General features: G+C 46.5%; 1 protein-coding gene across 1 annotated transcript; it reads right to left on the bottom strand.

Moving 5' to 3' along the window:
- Positions 1-659: 659 nt before the first annotated feature.
- On the bottom strand, positions 660-2,886 carry FOXQ1 (forkhead box Q1). Its single transcript, XM_057399242.1, has one exon. The coding sequence runs from the start codon at positions 2,084-2,086 to the stop codon at positions 860-862; it is 1,227 nt and encodes a 408-aa protein (XP_057255225.1). The 5' UTR covers positions 2,087-2,886; the 3' UTR covers positions 660-859.
- Between the last annotated feature and the right edge of the window lie 9,029 nt (positions 2,887-11,915).

Here is an 11,915-nt window from a genome sequence, read left to right as displayed (position 1 = left end):
CTTTATTCGGGGGAGAGGAGAAAGAAAAAAAAAACGAAGGGGGAAAGAGGGTGAGAAAACCATGTGGCCGAGGGTCAATAAAATGCACACGCACATACATTATATACAAACACAAAAATAAAATATGAAAAACAAAATTTCTCTTTCCAGTAGCGGCGGTCTTGGCCTTAAATGTACAACGCCAACCAGCACAGGAGACAACGCCTGACATTTCCTTGAGCCCTTGCCCCATTCCGCCCCCCAACCCCCCAGAACAATAATTAATTAAAAAAGCTGCACTCTCTTTGTGTTAAAAACACTACTTTTATAAATAACTTAATGTTCTCCCTTCCCACGAAATGCTAGTTGCCGGACAGGAGAAAAGGTTTCTTTTGGCACAGTGATGCATTGCTTTGCAGTACAGTCCTACGGCTCTGCAGCAGCCCCCGGCCCCCTCCCTTTCTCGCCCCGGCAGGAGCCTCCGGCCGTCCCCCCAGACGCACAGCGTACCCCTGCGCGACTGCCCAAGGCTTTGGTGGCAGGAGGTGCAGGGGCAAGGGGGAGGATGGTGAGCAAGTGGTGAGGGAGTGGCCGAAGTCAAGTAGTCTCAACGAACAGTAAGAAGCACTTGAGGCTCATGGCTATGTCCAAACCGACAGCTGTTTTGGGATTTTTTGAAATTTTTCTTTTTTTTTTTTTCCTCCTTTTTTTTTTTTGGTTTAAGTTAACCCCACTGTCATATCACTAAGGCACAGTCACCGAGGCTTTTGCTTGGAGGCTTTGGTCGCCTCTGGAGTTAAAGTGCGGGATCCAGAGCGTCCTCCTTCCCCCCTCCCCGCCTCCCCAGGCGGGCCCCTTTCAGGGGAGAAGGGGGGCTTCGTCAAGCCAGGGGGGTCTCTACAGCGTACGGGTGGAACGCGGCCGAGCCCCCCGCCGCCGGCGGCTGCAGCGGCCCGGCGAGCCGGAGGGGCCCGTAGAGAGGGGAGACGGGCGGCGGCCCCCGCCCGCCCTTGGGGAGGCCGACGGGGAAGAGCGGCGCCCGCGGCCGCTCCGCCGGCGTTGGCTCACCCTGGGACAGTGCCTGCCGCCCGCCCCCCAGCAGCAGCGGCGGAGGCGGCTCCCCCAGCCCGTAGGCGCAGAGCTGGAGGAGCCCGCCGCCGTACAGGGCAGCGGCGGCGGACGCGGCCTGCGCGGCAGGTGGGTAGGGGAGCAGCGGATAGGGGCCGGGCAGCAGGTGCGGAGCCGCGGGCGGCGCCGGCCAGAGGAGGCGGGCGGGCCTCGGCGGCGGCTGCTGCGGGGCGGCGCGGGGCCCCGCCGGCCGCCTGAGCAGGCTCTCGATGGCGAAGGAGCTGGAGAACTTGGTGCCGCTGCCCCCCGCCGCCGCCCCGCCGCCCGCCGTTGCTGCTTCCTTGGCGGCGGTGCCCGGCCCGCAGTTGCAGGGCGAGCAGGCGCAGCAGCACCGCGGGGATCCGCCGGGGGACGCGGCGCCCGCTCCGGCCGCCTCCTGCGGCGGCGGTGGGGCGGCGGCGGGGCGGGCGGGCTGCGGCGGCGGGGCGGCGCGGCTGAGGCGCTTGCGGCGGCGGCGGAAGACGCCGTCGGCGAAGGTGTACTCGCTGCTGGGGTTGAGCATCCAGTAGTTGTCCTTGCCCCAGGGCCGCGCCGGGTCGCGCAGCACCTTGACGAAGCAGTCGTTGAGGGAGAGGTTGTGGCGCACCGAGTTGCGCCAGCCGGTGTAGGCGCCGCGGAAGAAGGGGAAGCGGCTCATCAGGTAGTCGTTGATCTCGGCTAGGGTGAGGCGGCCGCCGGCCGAGTCTCGGATGGCCATGGCGATCAGCGCTATGTAGGAGTAAGGTGGCTTCGGCCGCCGCGTGTAGGGTTTCCCCTTGCCGCTCTCGGTCGGAGGCGGCTGCGGCAGCTGCGAGGAGGGGGGTGGTGGCGGGGGTTGCCCCGGCCGCCCGGCCCCGCCACCCGGGCTGTTGGCGGCGCAGTCACCGTCCGAGCCCAGCTCGCTCTCAGCCGGCGCCGGGGAGAGGGAGCCGCTACCTTCCTGATCGCTGCCGGCGCTCAGCTTGTCCTCGTAATGCTGCGAGAACACCTCCAGCTTCATGGCGGCGGTGCCGGCTGCCCCCCCGCACACGGCGGCTCCGCTGAGCGGGCGCGACCCCCGTCCCTCGGCGCGGCCTCAAGGGGCGGCGGGGAGCAGCTAGGCTACCTGGGGGGGGGGGTGTTTGCCCCCGCCCCGGCTTGGACAGCTCCGCGGCGGCAGGCAGCGCAGGGCAGCGGGGCTCCGCGCCCGCCTCACCCGGCCGCCCGGGATAGCTGGCAGGCGACTGGACCTTTCCCTGCCGCTGGACGCCGAAGACAGGCGTCGATACCCTGCCGCCTGCGGCGGCGAGGCGGAGAACGGGGCGCTTCCTCCGGCTTCCACCTCCTTCTCCCCCACCGGGGCGCTCGCTCTCTTTCCGCCCCCCTGTTTGTCCTTCTCGGTCGTTACGCCCGCTGCTTCATGGGTCGGAGGAGAGGGGCGAAGAGGTCCCCGCGGAGCCGGAGCGAGCAGGCGGGTGCTGGAGCCGTTTCCTCTCTGGGTCCCCCCGCCTCCTGGTGCTCCTCAGGACGCTGCCGATGTTACCGTCCGGCGCTCCTCCAGCGCGGGGAGCTCTCTGGGGACGTCTTGTCTCGCCGGCTTCGGCCCCCGTCAATGCCGGGACGCCGGGCTGACTTCTCGCTGCGGCGCGGGCAGCAGCAGGGTTATTAGGGTTATTAGTGTTATTGTCATTATCTCTCTCTTCCCCTGTGGTTCTGTGCCTCTCCACCACTTTCAGACCAGCCCATTATAACGCCGGGAGAGGCGGAGCCAGGACAAAGATCTGAAAGGGTGGTGGGTGGAGAAGCAAGGTAGCAAAGGTGGGTATGCGCTAATAAGCGCTATCAGAGCCGTAATTAGCTGAGATGACAGCGTGGTCTTGTTGGAAAGTTATTTTACGAAACTTGTTTGTATTTTCTCCTGCCAGGTCCCTCCCCTTCCCGGGCATTTCGAATGAAGCCGCTGTTCGGCACGACTTCGCAGAGCCGGGCCCGCCTCCCAGGTGTAAACTGCGGAATGACTTATAGGTGGCAGAGCAGAACCTGTTACGTGCAGTGATTTATTTTAATAGCGCTGTATATAGCAACAAGTTGTAATGTGACAGCTCAACAACCTGTTGGAAAATAATGTACGGCTTCGCAGTTGTGAATTCCTAATGATTTATGTAGCCTGACAATGTCGTTTCAGTCCTGGCCCCTCGTCCTTTCTGTCATAACCATACCTGGTGCAGGGGTGAAGTGGGAACAGGTAGGCAATACGATGAGCTTTGCTAGGAGAAAATTAGTCCAAACCTTAACCTTAGTTTTAAGTGTGTTAACGTGTATATAGTAGCATTGCTTCATCTCTTTTGAATTGTGTGTTTGTAGCTTCTCTGACACTGTCACTCTCCAATAAAATCTTTTATTGTGATTGCTTTTATCTATTTATTTAATAGTTATGCTGCTTTAACGCTTTTTTTGCACATTATGGATCTAGATTTTCTATAAAACCTGGGGCAAAAGTATTTTATAAGTTCACCTGGACACTTTTCTTTAGTGATGATTTTGGGGGTTGTTTTTTAGGTTTAAATTGTCGGGGTCTTACCCTCCAGAGATTTTGCATCCTTCCACAGTATGCTGGTGAGAACAACTCAGTGAAGAGAGCCATGCAGCAATAGCTTCTCTGAAAACTCCCTCTTCAGTCCTATGCTGCTCGCTGTTCAAAGTCAATTGCAAAACACCATTTGACTTCATGCGGCAGTAGTGCTAGCGTCTGCAAAACAATAACAAAACAAAAACATCAGCAGAAATCTAGTGTGGTGCTTATATTTTATTTCTCATATGTACACTTTGAATTTTGTGTCCTGGAGTAACAGTTGGATTGCTCCATATTTTCCAAAAGCAGTCTTTCTAAATCAGACCTTATTTTAGGATAAATACTTAATGCAGAGTTGCTCTGGTTAGGACTACACCGTTGTGGTCTGGCTCTTGAAGAGTGTTGTAGAGGAACATGAGAAAAGGCAGGTTTAAAAGACCAACAGAAGAAACAAAGAACACTGGTTTCTGTCTCGATCTCTCTTGAGCAGAATATACCTTCCCACACACACCTGCATTTTGTTTCAATGCTTTGCCATTTCTTCTGTCTGTGTGAGTTTTAAATAGTAAATACTGAACAAGGAGAGGTTCTTCTGTCCTTCTGGTCATACTCTTCCAAACTTTAATGATAATAGGCTTGATATCTTCCTGTTCTCACTAAAGCTGTACCAGTTCAGAAACTCTAGCAATTCAGAAAGACAAAAGTAAGAGGAGGGAGACCTCTCTTGGTTCCTTGTTGTTGTTGTCTCCATGTAATGTAAACTGAGATCTTTCAGTAAAGGGTTGCATTAGCTGTAGGTGCCAATGTTTATGTTCCAGGGTATGGGGAAAAGCTATCGTTCCTTCCAAAACTTGTATTTTCTAAGATGATGCCAATGGCGAGGGTAGGTTTTTTCCTCTTCCTGCTTTTGTTGTAAATAGCACTGAAGTAGTGATGATTTGCTAGCTTACCTTTGATGTTTATTTTATTACCGTTCCACTATTTGTGTGGAAAATGTACACATTGTCTCTTATCTTTATTCAAAGAACTTAAAAAGTCATTCAAATGCTGTAGGTAAACACGTCAGACATAACAGAAGCTTTTTCACAGCCGTACTTCAAGACTAGGAGTGGATGGCAAAGCTGGTTTTGCAAGATTCAAGAGGGGACAGAAGCTTGTGCTCAAAATAATACAAAGCTATTAGCAGATGGGAGCAAGGATCCTTTCTAAGATCAGCACTGATTCTTGTTGTGGCTCAGGCTCTGCCTCTGATCAAGTGCCTGTTGTAAACTGGTCTTTGAAATCTGTGGTGGATCTTACCTGAGAAAACAAATGAAGGTGCTGATGTGAAGGACTGTGTATGGTTTCAATAGAGCCTTCCTGGCCTGAATGAGAGCGGTGTCAAGTCTGTTGCTATTGCTGCCCATGAAACAACGAGCAAAGTTGTAAGAAGTGTCGAAATAGTCCAACTGCTCCCATCTCTCACCACTGAGAGTGTGTGTAACCTCAAGTCTTTTCCTTCTATAGTTTTTTAAAAGGCACAGTATCGCCTTCAGGTTTATAAAGATTAACACAATCATCGGAAAAACTGATTCTGTTAAGTAAACTTCACATCAAAAGCACTTTGATGTGCTGTATTATAGTAGAGCCAAACACTCCACCCCCATCACCCAAGTAAAACCTCCAAAAACTTCTAGTGAAGCAATGTCAAGAAAAAAAAATCTAATTCTTTGTTCTGAAATGGAATGTCTCTTCCTTTTTAAGGCAGCAGAGCAGGACTTTTTTTGATGTATGACCCCCCACTTTTCCTACCTAAACCAGTACCTAGTCAAAGACAAAGGGGAGAAATGTGAATGGTTGCTTGAAAATGATGCACTCAACTTTGCTGCCCATTTTCTGTAGTACTTGACTCATTTAATTTAGAAATAGTGAGTGTGCCAATGGGTATTTGGAGGTAGAGCAGTGTAGTCCTTTGCAGTTTGCTTGAGCTATGAATTCTAAAAATATTCCTCACTAAATGTAGCAAAATGCTGCACTGTCTGGTGGTTGTGGGTATATTTTCGGTTGATTCAGTTCTAACAGAACGCCTCCATGGTATTTTAAACCATGATTTACTTTAACATTTCAGCAAACAGCGTGCAAAGGTGTGTCATGCTATGGTCTTACTTTTTTTTCTTAGTTTTTTTTATTTTTCATCCATCTTTTCTGCCTTCTGTCCTTTCAGACTGCTACCTAGATAAGAGAGGGCTTCCACATAGGATTGTATAGGCACAACTGGTCAATGAAAGTCTGTCTGTGGTGACTGGGAAGGCCCTATAGTTACTGGTAGGCAAGCTTATTTGTACATCTGAGATGTCCAGCACACCAGCTGGACAAAGCACTTCATCATCTCTTCTCCTCCTCCTGTAGCAAGCTCCAGGAGTTCACTGCCTTGCAGGAATGATGAAATTGGACAATGCAACACACTACATGAGCAACCACAGACCAGTTCAAAGAGTTCTCTTTGGATGGGCTGCTCACAGCAGGAGATGTGCCTAGCATGCATAAAATGAACTACAGACTCTCTGAAGGTTGGCTAATTGCACTATGTATATTTTTATAGTTAAAGGAAATCCAGCTAGAGACTGAGCGGTAAGAAAGGAGCTTAGTGGAAATTCATTTAAACCTTGAGAAGAAGCGTTTGATCACTGAAGCAGAATTCATGTTTGCGTGAATTGCAACACTGGAACTTGGATTTGCACTTTTGCACAAGGACAGCCATTCCCTGTAGGCAGAGGTTTTCTCATATCTTTGGCAGGTACTAAGAGCTGAATTTACAATGGGGAGTTCCATTTCAGCTTTATTTTATGCAGTCTTTATTTTCTTGGGAGCTGTAGTTCAGAATGAAATTTTTCCATGCCAAGATCTTAGTATCACTTTTCTGTGCCCGCTTCATGTCCCATAAAGAAAGTCTATAAGCAAATTTGTTTTCTCCAGTGTACTGGATTGTAACAGATTTTGGCAGGGACAAGTTTTCTCCTGTGAAGATGACATTACTGCTGTTGTTACTAATTCTTAGTACCAGAGAAATAATTCCTGGTTCCTACACCGTCCTTTCCACCCAGAGGTCTCAGAGCAATCTGATTTTATAGGCAGAAAGGAGTGAAAGGGAGTCCTCCTGAAAATCATTTGGGAAGTTGGTTGCAACCCTGTCTGTAGAACTGAGCTGTTCAGAGTCCTTGTCCTGTACTGTCTCCATTGAGGTATCCACCATGAGGCCTTGTGAGATGGGTTGTGCCATTTAGAAAGGAGCTGTCAAAATGGATATTGCTCTGTCCTGAGACTCACACAATCTATAGCTAATTCTCTTTTTTTACTAGCTCTGTGTTAAGCCTCAATGGCTTGAAAGAGCTCCACACCATCATAAGATGAACCTCTCCGGAATATATTGCAGGTCTGCAGTCTGAGAAAGTACACGACATAAGAGAGTGCAGGGTAAGGAGTGAGGTTAAGTCAACACAGTATTTACAACGTATTTTGTGATGACTTAACTTAGTAACTGTTCCCACAGGCTTTCCTCATAGCTGTTAACCTGGTTTCATGTAACTGCACCAAGAGAGAGAAAAATTCAAATGGTGATGGACTTATGGGTCCGTCTTAAAGGAGATTATTCTTACAGGAAGAAAGAACCTGGTATTGGAAAGCAGCACAGGTACTGATAAGTTTGGATGTAATTGTCAGGACAGAATTGCTTGCTAAGAGACAGGCTTCACTGCAATTAGAAGTTGTGTTATGTTTGTTATGAAGTTATGATGCAGAAGCCATTTGGTAAAATTCTGTGGCTCTCTGCCAGGAATAGGGAATGTTTCTTGCTACTGGTGCCAAGCAAACTTAAAAAGAAACCATCATAGCTTGTAATTGCTGGTGCCAGACCAAATATCTGTTGGCGCCAAACTTGGTATTGATGCCAGAGGCTTGCTATCACTGGCCCATGATATGAGGAAACTTTTGTCTGAGCTGTTACAATAGCTTCTTACTGGCTTAAAGTCCATGCATTGATAGAGCAGAGTGGACAACTTTGTAAGAGAAGTACAGTAAAATTAACTGAGAGCTGAAGGGCTTTGAATGTGTGATGGAGTCATTGAACTTTGCTAGCCCTTCCTGGAGTACACCTAAGCCAACTCAAAACCGCATATATTTTACATGGGTAAACAAGTGACTAGAGATATGAAGGATATGTTTCCATTCAACTAAGTTAAAGTACTATTTATAGCACTGTGGAATAACAAGTGAATTACCTTTCCAATAATATTCTAGTTGAACTGCAGAAAGCATTCAATGTTCTGGGCTGATTTTTTTTTTCTTTGTTGTTGCTTTGTTTTCAGAAAGCTATTTCTGGTTGGAATCCCATGATTTACATAAGCATTAGCCAAATCTATAAATAAATAATGGTGAAAAAAAATTGGTTTCTGCTTTTTTCCCAAAGACCAAGTCAACTGCATTGTAATAGGTGCAGGCACCTGATGGCCAGGTCTTCCTGTGGTTGGCAGGATTTGACAGTAACTTCCCCAGTTTATGTCTCTTGTGTGTGTTGTCCTCCATTTTCTGTTTTCCCTTTTCCTTCCCTGCTTCAAGATCTAAATCATCAGCTGTTGAGTCATTTTGATATAATCCTCTACCCCCTGGACAGCTCCAGAACATCACTGGGATCTTTGAAGATCTGGTCTGTGCTGCTGCTGCTTGCTTACTTCTGGGACAGGTAGCATAGTTACACTGAGGGTCCATCTATTACAGTACTGCAGTGTATCCTCCAAACTGTGCTGCAGACATCAGCTGTATTTTCAACATTGTCAGATGGCAGAGAAATGCAGTAAAAGCTTGAGGAGCTGGTTCTTCAGCTGCTGCAGATCTGACAAAATCATTAGTTTTGTTGAGTTGCATGGGTTGAGTATCTCATCTCCTGTTCCTGGATGAGTTCTTAAGGGATTAGCTGAGTTTCAGTCTCTTGAAGGTGTGTGCAAACATACTGTTGCCTCACAGACATGAAGTTTCTTCCCTAAAGATGTCAAAGTGCTTTGTGCAGAGGGTGTTGCTATTTCTGTTCTGTAAGTAAAGGTTCGCGGGTTTTAAATGTCTTGGCCAAACTTGAATGATCTAAGCTGGGAATAGGACATGGGTTTCCCAGTTCTTCCACTATTGCTCTGCCTACTAACTTAGTTGTTTCCCTGAACCTTTACATAGACTTGAGTAGATTAATAATTAACCTCCAAGTGGGGCACTTTGAAGCAAATGTAAAATGAAACCAAACACTTGTCTTGGTTTTTAGTCATACCAGATTTGCAAGTAGGGCGTGTTTAAATGATGCAGGTAGATAAAGTCTTGTTAATTTAGATTAGAGTAAAAGTCAGTGCCTTATCAAAGCAAGTGACTAATTAGGAAAACTATTACCTTTTGGAAAAGAAACAGTCAAACTATCACTCAAAATTATTTTAACTAATTGAACAGGACCAGTATTTATGCTGAATAAAGGCTCGTGCCACTGCTGGAGAAAGGAACAAAACTGAGAGCTTTTCCCAGGAATTGCCAGTGTTCTCTTTTTTTTTTTTTTTGATAATTTTGTTTTTAGAAATTTAACAGTACTTTTCATCAGTGTGTAAATATGGGGAAGGGAGGGGAGTCCTGTGAGTCATCAGGGAGCCAAACTTAACAGGATTTAAGTGAGGAGCTGCAGCATTTGTGTTAAATATACTGCCTTCAGTCTCTTCACCTTACCAAGCCAACAGGACAGCAAAGTGCTTGTGAATGGTTTGAAATGACCTCGTGAATCTCAAGTCTGTAGTAACTGTGATCCGGCATTTGAGAACCTGCAGGGATGGAAACACTAGGACAAATTCATGGTGTGAAAAGAAAGATTACCATCAGACTGTTTTTATGTTCAGACAGATACATGCAATTGTGAAGAATCATTAAATAACTGTTAACCACACCTGCATAGAGCCTCTGGCAATGCTGGCTTATACAGAATCTCAAGAACTGCCATGTGCCTGACATCATACCTTTGCAAGGAAAGAAGTCCTGGGTGTTAGCCCAAGACTGGTAAGCAAAACATAGTCCACAGACTTGAGCCAGTTTAATGTCTGTTAGTGATTTTCTGCTGGGTCACACCCAGTACCTTCTCCCCTGTAAATCTGTCAGTAGTCCTGATTTCTTTGATTAAGACCAGGTCTTACTAAACATCTCAGAATCTGCTTTAATGCAATGGCTACTTACCTATAAGTCAGTCAGGACTGTGAGGAGGGAATAAGTATGCATGTGCTCGGGGAGCTTAGCACAAACAGTATCTTGACTTCTCTGGGCTTGTAATCACTGCTGTGACACAAAGCTGCTTGTTTGGGTTACTTTTTACATGGATCATTTTCTCTTGTAAAAACATTGGGGCTTTTTGACATTTTTTCATGATGGAAATGACTTTTCTGAACCTTTTTATTTTTCATTGTAAAAACAAAAAAAAACAAAGGGATGCCTATAGGGAAGGGGAGCAAGCAGGATAAATATAGCAGAGGGAAAGGAAAAGGGAATTGCAACAAAGCTGAGATGAAGAGATGGAGATGTGAAGAAAATTGGAGTAGATAGCTCTAACCAAGAGCACATTGCAGAGAGGTTCTACTAAGACTCTAGAAAATTTCCAGGATGCTCAAAGACCTCTTATTTGGCTGCTTCTGCTGGTGGAATTTTTTTGGCCTGCTCACTTCTAAAGCTTTCCTGAGGCTAGGGAGTTCTCTGGGTTTTCATTTCCCATGGTCCTTTTGGAAGCAATCTTCTTTCATTTGCACTTTCTCTCTTGGAGTATGTCTCTTTCTAACTGCAATTTCTGTACAAAATCTCTCCTCCTCCCCACTATCCCCGCACAATGAAAATCTCCAGCAACTGTGAAGAATAGGAGATTCTGAAGCAGGACCAGAGCATGAATGACGTACAGAGAGGGTTTCAAGAAGATAGAACAATATTTCAAGGATTTGTAGACTTCAGTATTCCTGTCAGAGAAGTGCCTGGCATTTGACATTGATAGATCAGACTATGGAGATATTTACTCATCACTTACGAGAGTCCTTCTTCATAACTTGATTTATTTAAGCCATGCAGGTTTGGAAGACAGTCCGTTTTTACTTTCTTCAGTTGAGATAGAGTCAATGCCAAGAAACTTAGCAAACCACAACATATATTAAAATTTTTAAGAGTTATCAAAGTGTTGTGGGAAAAATGCCCTCCCACCATGCTACTTTAAATACCCATCAATTCTGTGTAAGTAAATCTTGGTTACTTAGAAAGAGTTTATTTTGAAGGTAGGATATGAAATAGTAGACCCTGTGCCCTCTTACCCCCACTTTTGCCTTTAAATGCACTATCATTAAAAGTTGGCTCCTTGATGAAGCTGGGCGTAGTCAAGTGCAGAAGCAAACTGAATAGGTAGGGCTTTCACTCCAGTGGGCCTGAATTCAAGCCTTCAAAACTTTGGCTAGACTCATGACTATTCACAGTTGAGACTTTAATTAAATGGTGTTGGATATGAGAGTTAAGTGTGGAAACTGTATTCTATTATACTAGCTCATGTTGCCGAAAGAAATAGAGCTGTGCTTCTTGATTGAAGAGACAGAGCTAAGTGAATAATTCGCAACAAATAATGAATCTAAATGTTTCTAAATGTTTCTTACAGAATCTGATTATGGTTGAGAAAGATCCCTATTTATTATTGCTATGGGACTCCCTTTCACAAGGGGAAAGTTTATTTATATAAGATTAATGGGTTGAGGTATAGACTTGCAAGTTCTTCCTGAGTCATCAGACCCAGAAAACACGTATTTTATATTAAGGTTAATACAATCTTCCAAGCGAAAGCATGTATGAATGTACTTTAACTGATGGGTATATGATGACTGACATTCCAAAACCTCTTCTGCAAACACCTACGCTGACATACTTTTATACATAGGAGTAATCCTAATTAATTTGAGAAAATTACTCTTGTGCATGAATGTATTCATTAGTATTTGAAACATCACGGTCTTAGTATGGTGAGTCTTGCAGATACAATCTTAATCTTACACTTAAAGATGCCCACAATGTCCCATCCGGTCTTTATGGCTATCTTAGCACTAGTAAATAAAACACGCCAGCACCCAGTCTTTGCCCCTGCGGGCTTGTGTCCATATGGCTATATTCTCTTCCTTCCAAAGAAGTGACCTTATCTGTACTGTCTAGAGGGAGCTGTCCTTTGTCCATGTTATCTCCTGAACCATGCCTAAGTGTTGTGTGAGGAAGT

Source organism: Pezoporus wallicus, unplaced genomic scaffold (assembly GCF_028554395.1).
Source record: "Pezoporus wallicus isolate ANWC-B61680 ecotype Strahan unplaced genomic scaffold, APGP_CSIRO_Pwel_v1 contig_818, whole genome shotgun sequence".
NCBI classification, from domain to species: Eukaryota; Metazoa; Chordata; class Aves; order Psittaciformes; family Psittacidae; genus Pezoporus; species Pezoporus wallicus.
Note: the sequence above shows the minus strand (reverse complement) of the source record. Positions and strands in the feature narration are given on the sequence as shown.